Source organism: Panicum virgatum, chromosome 7N (assembly GCF_016808335.1).
Source record: "Panicum virgatum strain AP13 chromosome 7N, P.virgatum_v5, whole genome shotgun sequence".
Lineage (NCBI taxonomy): Eukaryota > Viridiplantae > Streptophyta > Magnoliopsida > Poales > Poaceae > Panicum > Panicum virgatum.
The window spans coordinates 21,895,899-21,922,330 of NC_053151.1; the positions used below are offsets into that span (position 1 = coordinate 21,895,899).

Here is a 26,432-nt window from a genome sequence, read left to right on the forward strand (position 1 = left end):
TTTGAATTGATCAGTGAACCTCTTCAGCACCGGTTGAACCGATGCCTCTACGAAGCATGCACCGGTGCATTAAAGCAAGCCTGGACACTGTGTCAGAACTCCAACGGCTACAATTGGGACACAGAGAGACCGGTTGAACCGACGCCTCAAAACAGACACCCATCGGTTCTTCCGGTGCTCACGATTTTTCTGCAGTGGACTTCCAACGGCTATGTAACTCCTTCCACTCTATAAAAGGGCACCCCATGGCTCATTTCAGTTGCCTTTGACACCTTGAAAACCTGAGGCCACCCTTGAGAAAAAGAGAAAGAGCTTTGAGCAAAAGAGAGAAGATCTAGTGCTTAGTTTGTGCTTCAACCTTGAAGAACTCATCCTTTGCAAGTGTAGCAAGTGTGCTTGAGCTAGGGCCAACTGAGTGTAGGTCAAGTGAAGGCTTAGGAGCTTGTTACTCTTGGTGTTTGGCAGCACCTAGACGATCTTGGTGAACGGAGTGTTTCTCGCGGAGCTTGCCAAGGATTGTGGGAGCCCGGAGAAGAAGATTGTACGTGGCTTGAGCTCCACCACACCGGGATGGTGAATGGAGACTCTTAGTGAGCGCCCAAGTCTCGGTGACATGGGAGGTGACAAGACTCTTAGTGAGTGTCACAACGTGGATTAGGGGTGTGTGCCAACACATCGACACCACAGGAAAAAATCCGGTTGTCTCTTGCACTCTCTTTCATTTCAAGCACTTACTTTCATGCATTCTTTCATGTGCTTGACCTTAGAGATCATAGCTTAGCTCTACCTTGCTTAGTTTCACTTCTTTGATTAGCTTGTGTAGTTTGCTTTGTTTAGCCGATTGGTGAATTGAGCCTTACTAGCATTGCATAGGTTAAAGTTGTTTTATCTATCTTAGAAATTTGAAAAAGGCCCAATTCACCCCCCCTCTTGGTCCATCGATCCTTACAGCCTGTCGCCCAGCCCACGGGCGACCGCCGCTGGGCCCCGCCCACGGGGGCGGCAGGGGGCCTGTCGCCCTCCCCCCCCCCCCCCCCGCGGGCGACAGGGGGGCCTGTCGCCCCCCCGCGGGCGACCGGGGTATCCCCTCTATAAAAGCTCCAGCCCTCCGCTTCCCTCCTCATTTGAGCCCGAAAATTCTACCAAAAATCCAAAAAAAAAGAGGAGTGAGGAGAAGGAAAGCGGCGAAGCCCTGCCGGATTCAGCACTTGTGATCTGCAGGTTAGTACATTTAGTTTAAATATTATTATATTTAAGTACTACGTATTTAAATATGAGTAATTTAATTTAATTAGTGCTATAGTAGAACCATTTAAGTAGGAGTTCAATGATACTTTAATTTGTAGTTACGTAGTATTAAATTAGTTTAGAAAATTAGTTCTACGCATTTATTATAACAATTGCAGTACTATTAGAGACATATTTATAAATTAATTATGATTTAGAATAGAATTTGGCATATGCAATATAGAATTTGAGTGTCATCACGTAGTTATGAATACTTATACGTTATAGTTGGATTTCATACTTAGTTTTTACGAATTTTTGAATAAGGTAGTGAAGTAAAGAGTATAACTCGATAAGTATTATGTGATATACAGATATGTCGAGGAAGATGCAGTTTCAAGTATTTTATGGTGAATACAATGTTATGTATGGGCCAAATGGAGTAGATCTTTCTGCCTTTAAGCGCACATCTAGCGGCATAGATAAACCTCTGGAAAGGAGTTTTGGTTCCATATGTAAGTGGCTGCAGCGTGGGTTCCATGTTGATCCGTTGACACATGTGATCACTGTCCAGTCTCTTGTTAATTGGGAGGTAGAAAGTGAATTATGGGAATTAATGATGATACACAGCACTGATGACTGGCAGAAGTACATGCAAGCAGCTCTAGAGCGTGGGTGGCCTCTGGCCATTCTTGTTCAAATTCAAGAGAAGACACAAAATGAAATCCAACATTGTGCAGATCAAAGAACTCCGAGTATTCGAAGAGAGACCAATTATGTTGAGCAAGATGAGTCAGAAGAGACAGAGAACCAAAACATGGGACCACAGGGCCTTGCTGATGAGGGAGAGAGGATACATAGCATTGTGGACGAGATGGAGGCAGAAGACCAAACCGCAATAGAGATGGAAGAATATGAGGACTCATTTGATGACGAGCAGTACTCATTGTCAAAAGAGTGGAAAGAGCATGGTTTTGGCAGTCATGTCGCAGAAGATGTACGAAATCAGGAGTGGGAGTACAGAGGGAATGAGGTAGTGCAATGTGCAACATATCCAAACATTGAAGCCGTAAAAGATGCTGTGAGACTATGGGCAATCTCATTGAAACGAGAATTCAGAGTCGTAAAGTCTGGCAGTAAAGAATATGAGGTGAAGTGTGTGAATGCTGGATGTCCATGGCGAGTACATGCATTCAAGGGAAAATGTAAGTCAAACTGGAAATGTTCCATTGTCACAGAGCACACTTGTTTGCTGTCAGAAGTTCTTCCATCGCATCGCAATATATCATGCGACTTTGTTGCAAAGCAAATGTATGAGTTTATTATGGACAACCTAAATTATGAGCCAAAAATGATTGTTCGACACATTGAGCAGACTTACCAGTACACCATCAGTTATTTGAAGGCATGGCGGGCTAAACAAAGGGTGTTCGAGATGCGGTTCGGCACATACGAGGCATCATATGATAACCTACCTCGTATGTTATCTCAGGTTGCTGCTAGAAATCCTGGAAGCTTTTATGAAACATACCTTGTACCAGCCGTGACTAGGGGACAAAGAATTATGCAACGAGCCTTCTTTTGCATAGGTGCTTGTGTTAGAGCATTTCAGTTTTGTCTTCCGGTGATCTGCATTGATGGCACATTTTTGACTGGAAGGTATAAAGGTCAGATACTCACCGCAATCGGTGTAGATTGCAACAACCAAATTGTTCCGCTCGCATTTGCATTTGTTGAGAATGAGAACATAGACAGTTGGTATTGGTTCCTTGAACGAGTGAAGATTCATGTTGTTGATGCACGTCTAGATGTGTGCCTTATTAGTGATAGGCATGCAGGTATCCTGCAATCAATACTGAAATTACAACATGGAACTGCGACAACGCCTCCATTATGGTCTGATGTCCAAAACAGGTGGTGCATTAGGCATATGGGTGCAAACTTCTATGAACACTTCAAGAACAAGGATCTTAAGAACCTGTTTAAGAGGTTGTGCACCCAAAATCAACAGAGAAAATTCAATGCATTATGGCAGATGCTTGATCAGTTGACTGCAGAGCTAGTGAAGGTAAGGGCATCAGGAGCAGGCACGAGTCAGGCTGCAGAGGCTAGGGATTCAATTGAGAAGCCATATTCACACTGGATTCGAGGTGCACCTAAGGAGAAATGGTCATTCCTTTATGATACCAACGGAATACGGTATGGTATTCAGACAACGAACCATGCAGAGTGTTTCAATATGGTTATGCGTTCTTGTCATGCCTTTTCACTTGTGGGAATTGTTGAGTTCATCATGTATGGGTGCATGAAGTATTTCAGAGAGCATTACACGGCTGCAAGCATAAACATCATCAACCCCAAATTTAGTTTTGTAAAAGAGTGACACAATATATGGAAGAGAAGATTGAAAAGGCCAAACTGCACCGCGTCATATCCACAGGTACAATGGAGCATAGATTTGAGGTTCTATGCAAGGATAGAAGTGGTCGTGGTATCCGTAGAGATAGAGTGGTACAGGAGAGTTTGATTACAGTTGATGGCAAAGCCTTCTGCTCCTGCATGAAGCCTAAGTTATTGCATATGCCATGCTCCCATCTCATTGCGGCATGTGCAGAGTCTGCGTTACAGCCAGGACTATTTGTTTCACCGTACTTCAGCAAGAAAGTAGCTGTATCCACATGGGGACATAAGGTATACGAGATTGGAATTGTGGGGCCTTTCACTCAGGATAATGAGAATAAGATGTTTATTTCTGATCCAGCCACTAAGAAAGGCAAAGGCCGCCGTCAGACACGTCGTATTCGGAATGGTATGGACGAGTCGGAAGCAAGCAAGGCACAAAAGCGTTGCAGCCAATGTGGAGCATTGAGTCACAACTACAAGAAGTGTCCTCAGAATGCACTTCACGATGCTGCTGACGTCGGTCCTTCCGGAAATCCCAGAGATGGAGCACCTCCTACGTTCAGACGAGCATCGGCGAGAATTGCTCGTGGAAGGCATTCGGTGTCATGATCCACAATTGTATTTCATTATTTGTAATATGTAGTAATGAAATATGGCAGGTATGTAATGAAGTATTATTGTATTTATGTGTCCAGTTTGTATGAAATATATATGTACCTATGTGTTCTCATATATTTTTGAATGCAGGTATGGAGATGGACTCCTTGTTAGACCCAGTGATCGACTCGAGCCACAGGTCTTACTTTGCAGCTGTTGAGCACCGAGCCCTAGAGGTGCTACGTCCTCGTCCACCCGGTGAGGCGATCTCTATACACCATGATTGGTGTGACCGGTATGTAATGAAATATTATTGTTTATCACTTATGTATTCACCGGTATTCCTTTGTTTCGACATTTTTTGTTTTTTTGCAGGTTACGTGAGGCCGGCCTACTGACTCTGAGCCGTCTTGTCGAGGTTGGGCCTATTCAGCTCGACCGATCCCTCCTGACGGCGCTCGTTGACAGATGGAGGCCGGAGACACACACGTTCCACCTACCGTGTAGGGAGATGACTCCTACGCTGCAGGACGTGGCCTACCTCCTCGGCCTCCCTATCGTCGGGGAGGCTGTAGGTCCGTGTGTGGTGGCGGCCTCATGGAAGGATGAGCTGGAGGCCCGTTTTGCCCTGGTTGACCGCGTGGAAGAAGCAGGTCCGATCAACCCGCACCCGCGAGCAGTAGGTCCTTCGAAGACTTGGTTTCTACAGTTTACAGTACGTATTCATTCCATATATAAATTTAATTATTACAATTCACATGTTCCATTGATAGTTGAAACCATTAATCTTAATTGTTTATGCAGCCTGCCCTGTTGGCTGCGGATGCCGACGAGTACAGTGTGACCAGATCGCTGGAGGCGTACCTATTTTGGTTGTTTGGTTATATCATGTTCAACAACACTCATGGCAACTCGGTCGATAGGATTCTCCTTCCGTATGCATGAAGACACATGGGAATGCTATCCTGTCAGGGTGCCCACTACTGCTACAGCTTTGGTCGTACGAGAGGCTAGCCGTTGGTCGGCCATTTGTCAGCCACGAGCCTTACCACGGAGGCATGTACGGCGACGAGGAGGACGAGAGGCCCACTATGGGAACTATCTGGATCTGGCGTCAGGTACGTTCGCAACAAATCTAATTTTGTTATTCATTGTTACATGATGTATTAGCGCAATTTTAATTTTACTTATTCGTAATGCAGAGGTCCTGGGCACATGCGCGGGTTAGATGCGCATATCCTGAGTTTGTTTCGGAGCTCGACATGCTAACGCCCGAGGACGTTGTCTGGGAGCCTTACAGCCCAAAGGCTGTGGCTACCCGTGCACCAGCAGGCCTGTCTTCGCACTGCTCCGCGAATGCGAGCCTGTGGCTTACTTCCGCCGTCCTGGTTTATGACATCGCGGTTGAGGCATATTGCCCCTGGAGAGTCAGGAGACAGTTTGGGCAGCGCCAGGAGTTTCCGGTGCCCACCGCGTTGGAGCGTGTCAGTCGCCAGGACCACAGGTAATTATGAATGAACTTGGCTCATACATTCGTGTCGAATCTAACGATTCTTCGTGGTCCACTTTGTAGGTTGTCAAGGAGTGGCTTGTCGTGCTCTGATGATTGGCTCACCAAGATCCAGCCGTGGGTGGACCAATGGGAACAGGCAGACGAGCTCTTGGTCCATCCAACAGGACCACACACAGACAGCTCCTTTAGGGCTTACCTCACCTGGTACTTACCCCGGACTCGGGCTCATCTGGTTTTTGTTGACACTCACCCGCAGCCACACCAGGCGAGGCCTCAGGATGGCTATGGCCGGCACCACGTGGAGGCACTAGCTGGCGCGGTGAGTCTCTTGATCATATTTGCATATATATATATATAATCATATTCATAAGATAATTCATGTGTTTGTAATTGTACCTTTACTAAATTGATGCAGCTTCGCCTTTGCAACATGATGGAGACGGACTGCTCGACTTACTTGACGAGGGTACGTGCCGGATCCCCAATGACCCAGTTTGAGTAGACAGAGGCATGGTCGAGGCAGCGTGATCAGTTGCGTCAGGTAGTGCACAACTTCGGAAGCTGTGTGCAGTACGAAGACAGCCACGGGTCGTCTCAGGCCTCGTCATCGTTCCCGTGTCCGTCGACCATTCACGGGCCGACGTCGCAGTTCTTCCCAAGTGCAGGTAACGTACATATCTCTTTAAAATTGCATCAAGTGTTCCTATATATTTACTAATATCACATACAGGATACGATCCAGCTACTGCGTTCGGCCATACTGGAATGTTTAGAGGGACAACACCAGTTGGCGGACCGTATCCAGGGATGGTACCGGGGCCATAGATACCGGCCTACACAGGTTAGTTTATGTTTCGTATTTCGGTTTCTACATGGCATGACAAAATATACGAGCGTACGCTAACATCCACATTTTTTGCGTAGGATTCTACCCCCATGCGGGCGCCGGACCTTCTTCTTCCTCCTTTCGACCAGATAACGAGACCTTCACCTTAGACGACTTCGACAGCTTGAGTCCAGAAGAGCCTGCCGCGCAAGGTGACCCCGATGTCTTGGGGTATTCACAGCTAGGAGGAGAACCACTTGGGATCTCTCAGCAGCAGACACCGCAGCCCCTTGCGCGTCCTGAGCGACAGGTGAGGTCTCCGGATGTTCTCACCTACTCCGAGGGCCATGTCCGTGCCCAGCAGAGGGCTAAGAGGGTCCGACGCCCTAGGGGTGGTTAGATGTATCTGATGTTTATTTATAATGAGATAGCTGTGGACCGCTTATTTGTATCCGATGTTTATGATTGTGGTAGGTTACTTGTCATTTGTTTCTATAGATACTATTGATGTGAACTTATTATGTTTGTGGGTTCCATAATGCTCGTGAAATAAGGGAAGTTCTTGCGATTTTTTCTCGTGATTTAATGAAGGACAAGTTACGTGTGGTAGGAGTTAGCGGCCTAGATCTGGCCGACGATGATGACGAATACACGCTCGAATAGCTCAAAATAGGTCCCTGGAAAAAAAAAGTCCCTGAAAAAAAGGGGGCCTGTCGCCCTAGAGGTGGGCGACAGGCCCCTGTCGCCCGTTGGGGTGGCGACAGGCCCCTCTTTTTTTTCTCCAGGGACTTCGTTGTAAATTTGAAGAAAAAAAAATTACACTTTGAGCCTGTCGCCCTATAGGAGGGCGACCGGGGTATATTTTTGAAATATTTCAAAACGGACATATATTTTTGAAATTTTAATTTTTTTAAATATAAAAAAGAAAAAACCGCATGAGAAGACGGGACCCCAACGGGCCCAACAAGGTGATGGTGGCCCACTTATTTTTCTTGGCCCAACCGTGTGGTCCGCGTCAACATCTATTTATTATTCTGTCATCCAAATTGATGTCTGGAAACAGAGAATTTTTTATATTTTTTTATTTTGCAAAAATATGTGCTTGAATCAAAGATTGGCAGAAACAGACCCGCAAGGCCCTAACCGCCGCTTGAAACGGTGGTTTTCCTAGCCGCCGATTGAAGCGACGGTTAGGACCCGCGAACGGCCGACGATTTATCCAACCGCCGTGGACCAACCGCCATTTAAAACGGCGATTAGGTCTGCCGCCGTGTCAAATAGCGGTTAGGCCACTTTTTTATTTCCATGTTGATTAAGTGTTGTGGCTGATTTTAATTTTGTTTAGGCTTAGTATAATTTTGTTTTGGCGATTACAACATGTTGTCTATTTAAAGATTTATTCTACTACTGTAGCAAAAACCATTGAAGGTAAAGGGTCAACCGGCTTTCGAACATCATTTAAATTACACGAAGAAATAATAACATGCGGATACGATACACAAATTTGCAATGGCACGTACGACGCAACTACTAACCTAAACATGCGTCGTTGCTAGTCCTAACATGCCTTAGAGAACTTAAGAGTGCCAATTATATTACAACATTCCTAGTCTACTAGTACGAGTACTGTCCGGAGAACATAGAACCACCAGAGTGCTTGGAAGGCATGTGGAGTTGCAGGTGGAGTTTTCTTCTCCTCGTGGCATGGGCAGCACCACTCGTCCACACAACCGGTATTCGTCTTGAACACCATAGACGAGGGGGAAGCTGACTTTGGTTCTCCGTCGTCTTCGCTTGACAAGCGATCTGCAAGAACCAGTGCCTTCGCGAGCTCCTGCTTCAGCTTGTCGATGAAGTCCTCGAGGTAGGCGATGTAGGTTTGATATGGATCAATAGCTGGGGGATCCACCCATCTCGTGAAACCGCAGTTCTTTGGTTGGTGGGAGTACTGCAGAAAAGAAGATTGCATTAGTAAACAAAAAAACTTGATGGACACAGGTCATGTAGCTGTGCTGCTTACCCATGCTCGTGGGCAGCGCCAGAAGTGACGATCGGTGTTTAAAGGTCCATTGTGAACTTGCATTATGCAGAACTCATTGTGCATGCATTATGGCCACTGCACCGGTTTTTTAGGATTGTAAAGTCTAACACTACGCATAGATCGAAAATTGCTCTTATCCCTTGGTGGGAATGCCTCCTTAAATTTTGGCTCCTGTTTAGTCCACCACTCTGGACCGAGAGAGGGATCATCAACTGACAAGGAAGACATTGCTGCTTGTTGTGAAGAGCCATGGGAGAAGTGAAGGGTGACATATATATAGGCAATGAAGGAGCCTAGGTGGTGGGCCATTCGATCTGTGGGCAAATGAAATTTACAGTGACTCTGAGGAAGCACACCCTAGTTGTAGGATCACTGTTTGCATGGTGGGCCATTTGATCCATCGGTAAAGGAAACTTGCAGTGACTTTGAGAAAACACACCCTAGTGGTAGAGTCACTATATGTTGCAGTGATTAAGAGGGAGCGTACCCTACTGGTAAATTTATATTTTGCTGTAGTGACACAGAAAGTACACTGTAATGGATAAAAGTTTTGAAGGAGATGCCCTTAAATTAAAGCATTTAAAGATACAAGCTGACTCTTGGTTCTCATGAAATTAAATCTTAAATTTTAAGAATACAATCACACTCTACGTGTACCATTGTCGACCTACTGAGTACAACGGGAGCATTTCCCCTTCCTGATGGCATCCGACCCAGCTTTGAGGAAAGAGCAGTACACACTCCTGGCTGTGATGAGTGAATTATCAACTGTGCAGTGTGATCGTGTGCTTGGTCTTTGGTTGCAGGTACACGGGCGTCGAGTGTCGACGGAAAGCTGCCGTGGAGGTGCTGTGGCCGATGGACCGTGCGGTGGACGGCGGTGAAGGGCAGCCGGGACCGGAGCTCGGGCCGGGCGGCAGCTATGGCGTCCACTCCTGGATCAAGGCGCAAGCACCGGTGGATGGCGGGTTTTTTGGTTTGCGCCACAAAACCAAGCTGGCGGACGGCGGTTGAAGACGGCAAGTCGTGGAGGCACGGGTGTCGGTCTCGGGACTGGCGGAGGAATGGGCGTCGACGGCGTCTAGGGCCTCGCTGCGGGCGAGGAGGTGACGGGCGTCGGGCGGCGTCTAGGGCCGTCAGAAGGCCGAGGCGGGAACGGCATCTAGGGCCACGGCGTGGAGGCGGAAATCTTCCCGCGCGTGGAGTTTTGGCGGTTTTCTCAAAACCGGCCACCTACCCGGGTTTCGCGGACCCTCCAAAACCGCGCACCGGATCTTAATCGATGTGGCGGCATCGCGGAGAAGACTTCGTTTCGAAGAAAGAACCTCAGCTGTCAGATAAGATCGTGTACAGGGTTCTGCAGCTCCAACCGGTCTGATCGGTCCCTAGGATCGGTCTGACTGGTCTGGGCGCGGCTGGGGTATTTAAGTCCCCTCTCACCTGCCCGTGGGAGTTGAGTCTCTTGAGTCCTTTTCTATTTTCTCCTTCCCCTTCCTCCTGCTCTAGGTTAGAGCCAAGGTCTCCAACGCAAAGGAGGATTAGGTTATAGCTAATCTCTCTAATCAAGAGGGTGGATGATAGGGTGGTAGGCTCTAGCCTTGTATAGGCGAATTCCTCTGAGATTCATGAATGAAATCGGTTTAAGATTCACCCTTGTGTGTTGGGTTTTCGTCCTCCCCTTCCTCCCTTGCGTTTTTGGGCTTGAATTCTCCTTTTTTGGTGTGTTTTGTGTTTGGGAGAGACAAGCCTTTGGATTCGTGTTTTGCTGAACTCGTTGTGACAATTCTAATCCATCTAGCCTAGAGCCAAACCCCCTGGAATCACGAGTTCTCACGAATTGGAGTTTTTCACGTTCTTGAGAAAACCCCAATCCACTTTGATCTTCCCTCGAATTCTCAAGTTCCTTTAATTTTTTGGGAGAGATCTCTTGGGGATATATTCATGGGACAGTTGTGAAGATATCCTCCAAGTTTCGTTGGATTTGGACTTCGTTTGCTCAAGATTCAATATTTGAAGCCTTGTTCACGGGCTCTCTGGGAGCTGTAACACCCCGGGTGTTTACGCAGTATTTTAATTAGGTGCCTGCACAGTAATGGTGTAGGTTTGCTATGCATCATGTGCTTGAATTACTTAAAAAGGATCTTTTTGTAATTATGAAAGGTTATATGTGTAATTATGATTTTATGCAAGGTCCTTTATATAGTTAATTGTGTTTATAGCTTTTATGGAGGGTGTTTCTGCAAAATTTCAGTGCATTTATTGCATGGCAACCAATTTTGCTTGTAAGTCTATGTTTGTAGTGAATTTACGTTGAAAAAGACAAATTTCCTAGATTTCAAAATCCCTTCAATGATTTTAATTTTAGCTCTTGAATCTTTGGTCAAATAAATTTTTGCACAACATCAAAGTTGTAGATCTTGAAAAGTTGAACAACTTTCATGTTGGGCACTTTTTCATTTGAGCTTTAGTTCAAAAGTTATTGCTTGTTTACAGAAAGGTCCCTGGAACTTTTGGAAATTGCAAAATCGTCCTTATGACCATCTCCCCACCCTGCTCTGCTTCTCGCCGCCGGCCACCGACAGCGCCGCCCGCCGACGATTTCCCGGCCTTCCCGGCCATCAATTCGCCGTGCGCTGGCGCCCACGCGTCGCGGACGAGCTCCTCCCCCGCCTGTTGCCTCGCGCTGGCGCCTCCACCCCTCGCCACGCCGCCCCGCCGCGCCCAGAACCTCCCCGCCGGCTGCCACCTCGCCGCCGCCGTGGAGAGCCCAAACCAGAGGCCCAGCTCTCGATCTTTCGCGCGCCTGAGCACTACCAGAAGCCCCGCGCTCTATTCCCCTCCTCGTTTCGCCAGTTCCCTAACCCCACGCCCCAGAACGCCGCCGCCGCTCACCCCGAACGCCGGCGAGCTCCACTCCACCGCGGAGCCGCCAACCCAGGCCCGCTCCACCCCTACATCCCCCACCTTTAGCACCGCCTCGACCTCGCGCAGCTCCCAGGCCACTTCCCCTCGCCTGAACCTCACCGGAGCACCCTCGCCGTCACTTGCCTCCGCCGCCGACCCGCCCTGCTCCGCCGAGCCGCCGCTTCCGAGCCCCTCCGCGCAACCCTAGGCCACCCAGAGGTGCGCCTTGCACCCGTGAAGCTCACGCACCCCTCCACTCTCGCCGCCGGTGAGCCCCTCGCCGGGAAACGGCCGGTCAACCGCCGCCTCCCCTCTCTGACCCGGCCCAGGGACCTCGGGTTGAAAGGAAAGAAAACCCAGGGGGTTATTTGCATAGGCATAGACTCAGATGAATAGTGCCAGTAGGGGCTGCTTTGTAATATTTTCAGTGAACTTTGAAATTCTAGATCAATTCGTAGAAAATTCGTAAAATAGCAAATCTTGATGTTTTGGAATCCTCTTGAAGAGCTCTATGCAGTAGAACCAGAATATGTTAGGCCTTAGTTGCAAGTTTTTGCTGTAGATGTTGTTTTGTGTTACTAGGTGTATAACTACTTGTTCTTTAATCTTTTTCTTATCTGATGCTTGAAAGCTTGTTTTGCTTTGAAATTTTGGTGGTAGTTTACTCATGTTACACTAGCTTTGCTATAAAAATTTCATGATCAGTTCTTTGTTGTAGCTTTTTATTTGATTTAATCTTTGTTTAATAGACTTTATTCATGGTAAATAGTTTCTGTTCTTAATAAATCCTGAAAATATTCATGAGTGTTCTTCTGGAGTATGTTAGCTTGTCCAGGAAGTTTGAGCTTTAGTTCATGTCTAGAACAGGAGCAAAAATTAAATCTTGCTAAGCTGATGTCTGTTTAGTTTAATTTTTCTGAATTAATTCCGTGCAGATAAAATCATGAAAAATTCACAGCAGCTAGATCATCCCTGTTTAGATCTCATGTTAAATTTTGAGCTTCTGATCTTCTTTAGTTTGACCTGTGTAATTCTTGCTTGTTCTAGATGTTATCTGAGTAAATGATTTATTGTGATTAAATGATTACATGTCTTGGCATGATTTTTGTAGGGTAGATTACTTTATTCATGTTCTGTTTAGAGTAATTTTGGTAGATTTTATTACTGTTTGTACTTTGATTTGTTGATTTATTTACAAACCATGACTTATTTGTATAGGAAATCGCCACCACTCTTTTTATGAAGTTAGTTAACTTCTTTTGTGCTTTTGATCATGATGCCTTGTGTAGTTAAATTTGTTATTTAACTACTCTATAAACGATTGCCCATGTTTGTTTATAATGTTGTTCTTGCATTGCATATAGATACGACTACTTTGTCAGACGGGACGTACGAGTTGATTCCGGAGTCTGACGGAGGTGATCTCGAAGCTCAAGTGAACACTGCGGAACTAACTGAAGCCCCGAACCAAAGTTCGGAAGAGCCTAGCGCTGAAATAGTTAGCAATTACCGAGAAGGCAAGCCCCGGACATAACCTATATTTTAAATTATTATCATTTACTGTTATTACTTACTTGTGCATTTACAGTTCTTAGGATTTGAATTGAAACCCTAGATGCATGATCCTAGGAACCTATGTACTGAACTCTAGACCTAAGTTCGACTATCTGCTAAGCTTATAGGAACGGTAAAAGTCGAGTGATTGCCTGTCACTCGCGAGCTTTATAGGAATTGCTTGTTTACTTTCTGTTATCAATATAAGGACGACGGACGGGGTTGTGTCGATATCATGTCCTATGTGAGACCCCGTCTGTGTTGATGAACTTGCTAAGGTCGCGGTGTGTGGTAGTGCTGGTTAAGTTTTTGAAAGTACTAGTCACATGCCGTAAATATGGTACGCGGCAAGCCTAGTAGCCGATTGGACCGGGGAGAGGATATACCTCCCACTCTCTCAGTAGGGATAGGTTTTATTTTATGTTGCGCAACACTACGACTTCTAGGGACAAGGTTCGGCCTTGGAGCCCTGTAGTCGGGGAGAGTGGCACTATCCACAAGCCGGAAAGAAAGGTTAACGGTTGTTTGGGAATGACCCGACGGTATTCCAGACGTGTGTGCTAGGTTACCCTTGCAAGGTTGAATTTCGATTCAGAATCGTCCGCCTCTCACGATGAAATGAGACTGCTTGATCTCTTTGCCACACAGAGTAATAAGAGCAACAATATTCTTATTAATCTTGATGTTTGCTTAGAAGTTTCACCATGAATGGTTGGTAGATGCTTACATAGAATGGTTAATCAACTAGAATCTTGCAGCTAAAACTTGAAAGTAAGGACCTACTCTTTATTGCTTTTCAGCAAAGGAAAACCAGAGCCTTACAAAGCCTTGCATAGTCTAGCTAAGGTGGGCTACTTATACCCGTTGTCGGTTAAGTCTTGCTGAGTATTAGAATACTCAGCCTTGCTGTTGAAACCCTTTTTCAGGTATGACTTTTGAGGATCAGGTCGCTAGCTTGACCTATCCTTGCTCGTTGCCTCCTGGCTGGTCCGTAGAATGGGATACGTCTTCGGCCGGCAATGACTATGACGAGTGATACCCGGCTTGGGCTAGCTTGGTATACTTTTGGCGACGTGTCGTAGAGATCGTGTTTCATCTTCCGCTGTTTAGACTCTGAACTTATAATCATGGCTTGAATAACTGTTTTACTTAAGTTGGTTTTGTATTAATGGTTTGAACTATTTTGTAATCACTACTGAACTTGCCTGTGTTGTAAAATTTGTGGTTGTAATATCTCTGGACTCGCCTTCGTGCGAGGTCTGCTTGTTCGATTCGAGAATCGGTGGTTGTATCGGGACGTTACCCGACAGACCAAAAATTGTTCCGTTTGAAGTGCGTTTAAGCTAATGTTGCCTTTATGGTGATGGTTTACGCACTTGAGCCGGGATAATTTAGGCGGTTCTGCCACAGCTGGCATCAGAGCTACAAGCATATACCAGAGGTGTTGGAACCTTAAAAATCGTTTTCCATATAAAATTAGAACCATAAAGAATTTCGGAAAACTACGTTGGATTCGTTAAGAGTTGTGTTTAGAACGTAAAGTCCTAGGGAATTTATGGGAATTACTAGGTGGTTATTTTCTGTATGGTTTATGTTATCTGACTTCCAGCACTTTACATTTTGTCAAACCATACTCACAAGCAACTCTTATTATTGTAACGACGCACCTACGTGAGGTAAGATGGTAAGGATCCTCAGTCAGCTGAGAGAGTCTGACCTTCCCGTCGGTGATGCGAGCCGAACGCTGCCCTCAAGCAGTGGTTTACTTGAGGTGCTCCCAATATACCAACGATTAGTTGACTATATTGGAAGTAAAGTGTGCTCAGTCAGCTGAGGGAGTCTGACCTTCCCGTCGGTGATGCGAACCGAACGCTGCGCTCAAGCAGTGACCTACTTGAGCTGCTGCCAATATACCGACCTCGGTCGACTATATTGGGAGTAAAGAAATTTGTGAATACGCCTCTGAGTAGCGTATGCTAACGCTGGCCATACGGCGGAAATTGTATGGCTGCCGCTTCTATAGTGAGCGGTAATGTTTGGGAACGCTTTCATGAATGCTGGCATGAAAGGTTCATTGGATATATATATATGTTCTGTCAATCTTATGCAGGTACACTAACCGCGATTCGATAAGCTAAGAACGGTTAGAATGTATCGAATAGCTATATAGGGAGAGCCGTATTTATGTATACCACCGTGCTAACCACGTAAGCCCAACGATAGTTGGCAATTGTTTATCTTGTGAGGACGGTCAGGACGTGCATACATATCTGGTTGATGTTTGATTGGTTCATGATATTTAAAGTTGCTACATGAGCTTTTTAAGGAATTTCTAGTATGAATCCTTATAAGATAAGTGTTAGTGTGCTTAAAACATGAGTGAGTGAAACTCTGATTTTAGTAGCATGCTTGTTACGATGCTTAGATTTTCCTTAGATAAAAAAAAATATGGTTTCGAGTCATGCCTTCCTCCTAAGCCCCATCTTGTTGTTATAAGGATCTTTTCATTCCTTAGAATCTCAAATGATGAACCAGTACCGATTGTGGTTTATTATTCTTTGAGTTTGGAATCATATCATCTTGTGAATTAGAATCACATTTGTTTTACCGCAGTCTTCTTAAAGCTTTATTTGAGAAGTCTTGAGATAATTGTATTACTCACATTTGAATCCTTTTTGATTCAGATGGCGACTTGTTCCCAGATCTTTTGGGATGAGGAGGGAAATGCTCATACCGATTGTCTGTACTGGGAGGGTTTTCCGAGGATTCTTTGGGATTCACTTCGTATCTTCCACTACCCAGATCCACCCCAGTACACGGGACGCCAGTTTTCGGAGGATGGAATTAAGAAGAACAGAGTTAAGATGATCATTCCTCAGCACCCCACCTTGGAGTGGCCACCGATTGAGATTGAGGTGATTGGGTATCGTCTTGTGGATGCGTTTGAGAAAGCAGCTCTCAACGCTATCACCACTTTTTGTGAGCACCACCCCGAGGAGGTAGCAGCATATCCTATTGGTTTGTTTCCAGCAGTCCGTACTGGCGATGCAGAGTGGCTGTTCAGGGTCACACACTTTGGGCACTTGATTGGAGATGTAGCGGATGAGACTATCGAGGCAGTAGTCAGATATATGAATGCCCAGTCTCACTACCAGATACTTCAGCAGCGACACATGGACCAGGTGATAGACTTGGCCCAGAGTTTTCAGCGAGGTCTTCGTCTGAAGGATATTCAGATTGGGGGACTTCAGGATGCCGTTGCTGGGAGGGACACTGCTATTGCACAGTTTGAGCATCAGGCTATGGAGTATGGTGCTGAGATAGAGCAGCGCAACACCGTTATCGGATTTCTTCAGGCACAGGTGAATGAGCTGCAAGCAGATTGGGCTGATGCTTTAGCACATGTTGGTATGCTCCAGGAGCAACTAGATGCCCCAGCTGAGCCGGCAGCAGCAGAGGAGGACCCAGAGGAGATCGAGGGAGTATCTGACTTAGATTCAGAGCACGCACTTGCTGAGCCTAACCCTCAGCCGGACGACTCTTCTTCCGGCAGCGCCTCTTCTGTGGGCAACCTCGACGACTTCTAGGCGACTTAGACTTGTCCTAGCTAGTTGTGTTCTCTTGTTGTAGCATATGTATATAGGGAAGATGTTTTTGTAAAATAGCCTTAGGGAGGAGTACCACTTGTTGTATTATACGTGGTAAGGTTAAGCGATGTTAGGTTGTAAGAACAAGGCTGCTTTGGATGTAATATAAGTAGCGACTACCAGTTTGGAAATCATAATCCTTCTACTTAGCAAATCTCTTTATTTGTGCATTTTCACGCCGTTTGATGAATACAAGAGGTTGCAAATTTTTGTGGCATATGTGCTCATCAAATGTTAGCATGTTGAATCTGTGAGACTAAATTTTAGTCCAACCCCTTCTATGATCTCTGTTGTTTAGCAACATAGCACATGGCGCTGAAGAGTAAATTGCTAGATTATTTCCTTTACCCTTTGCTCTCAGCATTGAGTCTTTATACGATGGAGCCTGAAGCTATCTAGCAGCTGACCAGTTTTGATTTTTGTGGGTTGCACATTTATGTGTTGTGCATATTGTGCTACACCGCATCTAGTTACATTTTTGCTGATTTTGTTTTATCCAAATGTATGATCATTGCATGTACCATTGATTTTGGAAGCGAGAAATATGTATCTAATGGATGTCTTCCATGATTACAGATGGTTGGTCATACACGCGGAACGCCTGATGGCTTTGGTTGTGAAACTGGCAGTGGATCTCAGCAACCACCGCCACCCCCGTCAAATCTGGCCGAGTTAATGGCCATGCAAACAGAACTGCTTCGCCAGCTAGTCCATGGGCAACAAAATCAGCCACGCCAACAGTATGGAGGAAGGGAGGCGCAACCAGCGGGTTACCAGGAATTCTTTGGTACCCAACCTCCACTTTTCAGCAAAGCTGATGACCCATTGGATGCCGATGCTTGGCTTCGTACAATCAATTCCAAGTTTGCTTTGTTAGTGGTACCATGTATTGATGCAAACAAGGCCCCCTTTGCCGCCCAACAGCTTCGCGGTCCTGCACGTATATGGTGGGATAATTATTGTGAAATGCAGCCTGCTGGACATATCATATCTTGGGAGGAATTCAGAACCGCATTCAGATCACATCATATTTCGGATGGACTGATGGAGAGAAAGTTGAATGAATTCTTGGCTCTAGATCAGGGAACCCGCACTGTTCTTCAATATGCACAGACCTTCAATCATCTGTGCCAATATGCGGGCCATCATGCTGATACTGATGCCAAGAAACGTGATCGTTTCCGTCGTGGCCTCAATACTAAGCTCAAGGAACGTTTAAACTTGGTTCAGCCCCATACCTATAATGAGCTGGTGAATATGGCCATTACACAGGAAGATTGTATTGCTGCACATCGTGCTGAGAAAAAGCGGAAGGCACCAACGGGACCCTCGAGTGCCCAGCCACCAAGGTATCGCCTGGTGCAAAATACTCCACCAAGGCCTCCACAAAGAAATGCCCCAGTGGGTAGGTTTGTCTTTAGGCCGCCTCAGCAACAAGGAGGATTAAGACCTCCAGTGCCCCAGCAACAGCAACAGCAGCAGTTTAGCCCAAGGTCGAATGCCCCACAGTTCAATAGTGGGAATAGTAATAATCGATGTTTCAACTGTGGCAGTACTTCTCATTTTGCCAAGAATTGTCCACAACCCAGAAGAAACAATCCAGGGCAAAACTCTAATCAGAACAACAACAACAACAACAACAACAACAACAAGGGCAAGGGCAAGAGGCAAATAGTGCAAGTCCGGCAAGGGCGAGTTAATTTCACTACTCTTGCAGACCTTCCAGCAGGAGCACCAGTAATGACGGGTACTTTCTCTATCCACAATAAACCCGCAGTCATATTATTTGATTCTGGTGCAACGCATAGTTTTATAAGTGCCAAATTTGGAGCAAGGTTAGGATTGGATTTTTGTCATACTAAGGGATCATTTATGATAACAACCCCTGGTGGGAAGATAGCTTCCAATCAAATCACTAGATGTGTGCCAATTAAGCTGGGTAGCAAATTGATAAAGACAGACTTGATCTTGCTGAATTTAGAAGGCATGGATGTTATTCTAGGTGTGAATTGGATGACTACACATAAAGTACTACTAGATATCTCTTCCCGAGCTATCGAGATAGATTCACCACATCAAGGAGCCACCATACTCTATCTGCCGCAACGAGAGTGCATTAACTCTTGTGCTTATGCCACAAAAGAAATTAAACTTGAAGATATCCCTATTGTGTGGGAGTATGCGGATGTGTTTCCAAATGATTTACCTGGAATGCCTCCTGATAGGGACATCGAGTTTGTTATCGAACTTCAACCCGGTACCGCCCCTATTTCTAAGAGGTCGTATCGAATGCCTCCAAATGAATTAGCAGAATTGAAAGTCCAACTCCAAGATCTTCTTGACAAAGGTTTTATACGTCCAAGTTCTTCACCCTGGGGATGTCCAGCCCTGTTTGTGAAGAAGAAAGACGATAGTTTGAGGCTATGTGTTGATTATCGACCACTCAATGCGGTCACTATTAAAAACAAGTATCCTCTTCCCCGCATTGATATTCTGTTTGATCAGTTAGCTGGAGCTAAGGTTTTCTCAAAGATTGATCTTCGTTCTGGCTACCATCAAATAAAGATCAAGCCTTGTGATATTCCAAAGACTGCTTTCTCTACCAGATATGGACTATATGAATATTTAGTTATGTCTTTTGGTCTTACCAACGCCCCAGCATATTTTATGTACTTGATGAATTCAGTCTTCATGCCGGAGCTGGATAAATTCGTCGTGGTTTTCATTGACGATATCTTAATCTACTCCAAGAATGAAGAAGATCATGCTGAACATTTGCGTATCGTTCTCCAACGATTACGAGATCATCATCTTTATGCCAAATTCTCCAAGTGTGAATTTTGGTTGGACAGTGTGAAATTCTTAGGTCACACTATCTCCAGTGACGGTATATCTGTTGATCCAACTAAAGTACAAGAAGTGATGGATTGGGAATCTCCTATTTCAGTTCATCAAATTCGCAGTTTTCTTGGTTTAGCTGGATATTATCGTCGATTCATTACTGATTTCTCCAGAATAGCCAAGCCTATGACGGAGTTATTGAAGAAGGGAGTGAAGTTTGTTTGGAATGATAAGTGTGAAGAAGCTTTCCAAACTCTCAAAGCAAGATTAACTACCGCTCCAGTATTGTCTACACCGGACAGTACTAAACCTTTTGATGTCTATTGTGATGCGTCGGGTACGGGACTTGGTTGTGTGCTTATGCAGGACAACCGGGTTATCTCTTATGCATCAAGAGCTCTCCGAGATCATGAGAAGAATTATCCAACCCATGATCTGGAGTTAGCAGCTGTCATTCACGCTCTTAAGATGTGGAGACATCATCTTATGGGAACTCACTGTAATATTTACACTGACCATAAGAGTCTCAAATATATCTTCACTCAAGCGGATCTCAACATGAGACAGAGACGCTGGCTGGAGTTGATAAAGGATTATGATCTAGAAGTGCATTATCATCCAGGAAAGGCTAATGTGGTTGCGGATGCACTCAGCCGCAAGTCACAATGCCATTGTCTATCTGTAGAACCATTCAATGAAACTCTATGCCAGGAAATGATGAAGTTAAACCTAGAAATGGTACCTCAAGGAAGTTTGAACCATATATCCCTTGAGCCTACACTTCATGATAGCATCATCATGGGACAATTACATGATGAGGGTATCAAGGTTATCAAGGAAAAGTTATCACAGGGAGAAGCAAAGTATAAATGTTTCAGAGTGGATCATAGGGGAGTTCTATGGTTCGAATCCCGACTGGTGGTACCTAAGGATCATCAGCTTAGAAAGCAAATCCTTGATGAAGCACATCTATCGAAGTTTTCGATTCATCCCGGTGGTACCAAGATGTACCATGATCTCAAACAAAATTTCTGGTGGACTCGAATGAAAAGAGAGATCGCCAGATATGTTTCTGAGTGTGATGTCTGTCAAAGAGTTAAAGCTAGTCATTTGAAAGTAGCTGGTACTCTCCAACCTTTATCTATTCCATCCTGGAAATGGGAGGACATCAGTATGGATTTTATCGTTGGTTTACCCACTACTCCTCATAAGCATGATTCTGTTTGGGTAATAGTTGATAGACTCACCAAGACCGCTCATTTTATTCCAGTACACACCACTTATTCTGCCAAGAAGTACGCAGAGATTTATCTCGATCAGATTGTTCGTTTACATGGTATTCCAAAGACGATTATTTCTGATCGTGGGCCTCAGTTTATAGCACGTTTCTGGGAGCAAATGCAGGAATCCCTTGGAACAAAATTGATTCGTAGTTCGGCTTATCATCCACAAACAGATGGGCAAACTGAACGAATCAATCAAATCCTTGAAGACATGTTGAGGGCATGTGTTATTCAGTATGGCAAGAATTGGGTTATGTGCTTAGCACTGGCAGAGTTTTCATATAATAACAGTTATCAATCCAGCTTGCAAATGGCACCATTTGAAGCATTATATGGTCGAAGGTGTCGAACTCCTTTGAATTGGTCCCAAGCTGGAGAACGCAAAATTTTTGGGCCAGATTTAGTCTCTGAGGCAGAGGAGCAAGTCAGAATTATTCAGGTTAATCTTAAAGCAGCTCAATCAAGACAGAAAAGTTATGCAGACAAAAGGAGAGATCCTTTACAATTCGAGGTAGGAGACTTTGTATATTTGCGAGTATCTCCTACTAAAGGTGTTCAACGCTTTGGCTTAAAAGGGAAATTAGCACCCCGATACATCGGACCATTTGAAATTATCGAAACTTGTGGACCCGTTGCCTACCGACTCCGTCTTTCATCTCAATTGGCCGCCGTTCATGATGTCTTCCATGTCTCACAACTTCGGAAGTGCACCAGGGTACCTACTGAAATCCTTGAACCACAAGATATCGAAATTGAATCCGATCTATCTTATACGGAGTATCCAATCAAGATTCTTGACACAAAAGAAAGAAGTACTAGAAGGGAGAAAGTTAAAATGTACAAAATCCAGTGGAATCAGCATACTGTAGAAGAAGCTACGTGGGAGACTGAAAATTTTCTCCAAAGAAACTTTCCCGACTTTCTTAGAACCAATCCAGGTACCAAATCGTTGCACCCTTTTCTTTCTGTAATCTCGGGACGAGATTCCTTTTAGGGGGGAAGGCTGTAACACCCCGGGTGTTTACGTAGTATTTTAATTAGGTGCCTGCACAGTAATGGTGTAGGTTTGCTATGCATCATGTGCTTGAATTACTTAAAAAGGATCTTTTTGTAATTATGAAAGGTTATATGTGTAATTATGATTTTATGCAAGGTCCTTTATATAGTTAATTGTGTTTATAGCTTTTATGGAGGGTGTTTGTGCAAAATTTCAGTGCATTTATTGCATGGCAACCAATTTTGCTTGTAAGTCTATGTTTGTAGTGAATTTACGTTGAAAAAGACAAATTTCCTAGATTTCAAAATCCCTTCAATGATTTTAATTTTAGCTCTTGAATCTTTGGTCAAATAAATTTTTGCACAACATCAAAGTTGTAGATCTTGAAAAGTTGAACAACTTTCATGTTGGGCACTTTTTCATTTGAGCTTTAGTTCAAAAGTTATTGCTTGTTTACAGAAAGGTCCCTGGAACTTTTGGAAATTGCAAAATCGTCCTTATGACCATCTCCCCACCCTGCTCTGCTTCTCGCCGCCGGCCACCGACAGCGCCGCCCGCCGACGATTTCCCGGCCTTCCCGGCCATCAATTCGCCGTGCGCTGGCGCCCACGCGTCGCGGACGAGCTCCTCCCCCGCCTGTTGCCTCGCGCTGGCGCCTCCACCCCTCGCCACGCCGCCCCGCCGCGCCCAGAACCTCCCCGCCGGCTGCCACCTCGCCGCCGCCGTGGAGAGCCCAAACCAGAGGCCCAGCTCTCGATCTTTCGCGCGCCTGAGCACTACCAGAAGCCCCGCGCTCTATTCCCCTCCTCGTTTCGCCAGTTCCCTAACCCCACGCCCCAGAACGCCGCCGCCGCTCACCCCGAACGCCGGCGAGCTCCACTCCACCGCGGAGCCGCCAACCCAGGCCCGCTCCACCCCTACATCCCCCACCTTTAGCACCGCCTCGACCTCGCGCAGCTCCCAGGCCACTTCCCCTCGCCTGAACCTCACCGGAGCACCCTCGCCGTCACTTGCCTCCGCCGCCGACCCGCCCTGCTCCGCCGAGCCGCCGCTTCCGAGCCCCTCCGCGCAACCCTAGGCCACCCAGAGGTGCGCCTTGCACCCGTGAAGCTCACGCACCCCTCCACTCTCGCCGCCGGTGAGCCCCTCGCCGGGAAACGGCCGGTCAACCGCCGCCTCCCCTCTCTGACCCGGCCCAGGGACCTCGGGTTGAAAGGAAAGAAAACCCAGGGGGTTATTTGCATAGGCATAGACTCAGATGAATAGTGCCAGTAGGGGCTGCTTTGTAATATTTTCAGTGAACTTTGAAATTCTAGATCAATTCGTAGAAAATTCGTAAAATAGCAAATCTTGATGTTTTGGAATCCTCTTGAAGAGCTCTATGCAGTAGAACCAGAATATGTTAGGCCTTAGTTGCAAGTTTTTGCTGTAGATGTTGTTTTGTGTTACTAGGTGTATAACTACTTGTTCTTTAATCTTTTTCTTATCTGATGCTTGAAAGCTTGTTTTGCTTTGAAATTTTGGTGGTAGTTTACTCATGTTACACTAGCTTTGCTATAAAAATTTCATGATCAGTTCTTTGTTGTAGCTTTTTATTTGATTTAATCTTTGTTTAATAGACTTTATTCATGGTAAATAGTTTCTGTTCTTAATAAATCCTGAAAATATTCATGAGTGTTCTTCTGGAGTATGTTAGCTTGTCCAGGAAGTTTGAGCTTTAGTTCATGTCTAGAACAGGAGCAAAAATTAAATCTTGCTAAGCTGATGTCTGTTTAGTTTAATTTTTCTGAATTAATTCCGTGCAGATAAAATCATGAAAAATTCACAGCAGCTAGATCATCGCTGTTTAGATCTCATGTTAAATTTTGAGCTTCTGATCTTCTTTAGTTTGACCTGTGTAATTCTTGCTTGTTCTAGATGTTATCTGAGTAAATGATTTATTGTGATTAAATGATTACATGTCTTGGCATGATTTTTGTAGGGTAGATTACTTTATTCATGTTCTGTTTAGAGTAATTTTGGTAGATTTTATTACTGTTTGTACTTTGATTTGTTGATTTATTTACAAACCATGACTTATTTGTATAGGAAATCGCCACCACTCTTTTTATGAAGTTAGTTAACTTCTTTTGTGCTTTTGATCATGATGCCTTGTGTAGTTAAATTTGTTATTTAACTACTCTATAAACGATTGCCCATGTTTGTTTATAATGTTGTTCTTGCATTGCATATAGATACGACTACTTTGTCAGACGGGACGTACGAGTTGATTCCGGAGTCTGACGGAGGTGATCTCGAAGCTCAAGTGAACACTGCGGAACTAACTGAAGCCCCGAACCAAAGTTCGGAAGAGCCTAGCGCTGAAATAGTTAGCAATTACCGAGAAGGCAAGCCCCGGACATAACCTATATTTCAAATTATTATCATTTACTGTTATTACTTACTTGTGCATTTACAGTTCTTAGGATTTGAATTGAAACCCTAGATGCATGATCCTAGGAACCTATGTACTGAACTCTAGACCTAAGTTCGACTATCTGCTAAGCTTATAGGAACGGTAAAAGTCGAGTGATTGCCTGTCACTCGCGAGCTTTATAGGAATTGCTTGTTTACTTTCTGTTATCAATATAAGGACGACGGACGGGGTTGTGTCGATATCATGTCCTATGTGAGACCCCGTCTGTGTTGATGAACTTGCTAAGGTCGCGGTGTGTGGTAGTGCTGGTTAAGTTTTTGAAAGTACTAGTCACATGCCGTAAATATGGTACGCGGCAAGCCTAGTAGCCGATTGGACCGGGGAGAGGATATACCTCCCACTCTCTCAGTAGGGATAGGTTTTATTTTATGTTGCGCAACACTACGACTTCTAGGGACAAGGTTCGGCCTTGGAGCCCTGTAGTCGGGGAGAGTGGCACTATCCACAAGCCGGAAAGAAAGGTTAACGGTTGTTTGGGAATGACCCGACGGTATTCCAGACGTGTGTGCTAGGTTACCCTTGCAAGGTTGAATTTCGATTCAGAATCGTCCGCCTCTCACGATGAAATGAGACTGCTTGATCTCTTTGCCACACAGAGTAATAAGAGCAACAATATTCTTATTAATCTTGATGTTTGCTTAGAAGTTTCACCATGAATGGTTGGTAGATGCTTACATAGAATGGTTAATCAACTAGAATCTTGCAGCTAAAACTTGAAAGTAAGGACCTACTCTTTATTGCTTTTCAGCAAAGGAAAACCAGAGCCTTACAAAGCCTTGCATAGTCTAGCTAAGGTGGGCTACTTATACCCGTTGTCGGTTAAGTCTTGCTGAGTATTAGAATACTCAGCCTTGCTGTTGAAACCCTTTTTCAGGTATGACTTTTGAGGATCAGGTCGCTAGCTTGACCTATCCTTGCTCGTTGCCTCCTGGCTGGTCCGTAGAATGGGATACGTCTTCGGCCGGCAATGACTATGACGAGTGATACCCGGCTTGGGCTAGCTTGGTATACTTTTGGCGACGTGTCGTAGAGATCGTGTTTCATCTTCCGCTGTTTAGACTCTGAACTTATAATCATGGCTTGAATAACTGTTTTACTTAAGTTGGTTTTGTATTAATGGTTTGAACTATTTTGTAATCACTACTGAACTTGCCTGTGTTGTAAAATTTGTGGTTGTAATATCTCTGGACTCGCCTTCGTGCGAGGTCTGCTTGTTCGATCCGAGAATCGGTGGTTGTATCGGGACGTTACCCGACAGACCAAAAATTGTTCCGTTTGAAGTGCGTTTAAGCTAATGTTGCCTTTATGGTGATGGTTTACGCACTTGAGCCGGGATAATTTAGGCGGTTCTGCCACAGGAGCAACCGGTCTGACCGGTGTCGACCACCGGTCTGACCGGTCTGACCTGGGTGCTGCACCGATCTGACCGGTCCCCGGCTGTGAGGTCTACAGAATTTCTCGTTCGCTTCCGTGTTTTCTCTCGCTCGTTCCTAGGGTCTTTTTTGTGTTTGTTTAGCTCTTCCATAGCTATTCCACACTTTACCTAGAACTCTAGGGGTTGGGTGCGCAATTGTGAGATAGGCCGTACCTTTGCTTCGTCGAAAGTTTTATTCGGCTCCCATTCACCCCCATCTGGTCGCCTTTTCAGTCCCACAATTGGTATCAGAGCATGGTTAAAGTTTTCATTACCCTAACCGGTTCGAAAACCTTTTAGCGACCATGACGAGTCTTGGTAAGATCCCTGTATTTACCGGCGAGGACTATGCCTACTGGAAGGTTCGCATGCGGGCTTTCTTGCAGAGCTTCTGAGCCGAGGTGTGGGATATAACCAAGAATAAGGCTTACGAGGTGCTTGCCATTCGGACCACTCCTCTGCAAGTGACCGAGCACGAGGTTAACGCCAAGACTGTCAATGCCTTGTTCGCTGGCGTTTCTCGTGCGGAGTTCTCACGTGTCCAGGGTTTTCAGGAAACCCAAAAAGTTTGGACGTGCCTTGAGAACTATCACGAGGGCACACCTCAGGTTAAGACTAGGCTTTTCGAGACTCATCGGCGTGAATATGAGAACTTCACACAGGGGCCGGGTGAGAGCATTGGCGACATGTTCAGTCGGTTTCAATCGAT

At 45.3% G+C, this 26,432-nt stretch overlaps 1 protein-coding gene across 1 annotated transcript; it reads right to left on the minus strand.

Moving 5' to 3' along the window:
• Positions 1-7,944: 7,944 nt before the first annotated feature.
• On the minus strand, positions 7,945-9,091 carry LOC120683608. The gene is made up of 3 exons (XM_039965696.1): positions 8,587-9,091; positions 8,271-8,514; positions 7,945-8,135 (listed from the first exon to the last, which is right to left on the minus strand). Coding segments are annotated over exons 1-3 (330 nt in total). The 5' UTR covers positions 8,671-9,091; the 3' UTR covers positions 7,945-8,133.
• Between the last annotated feature and the right edge of the window lie 17,341 nt (positions 9,092-26,432).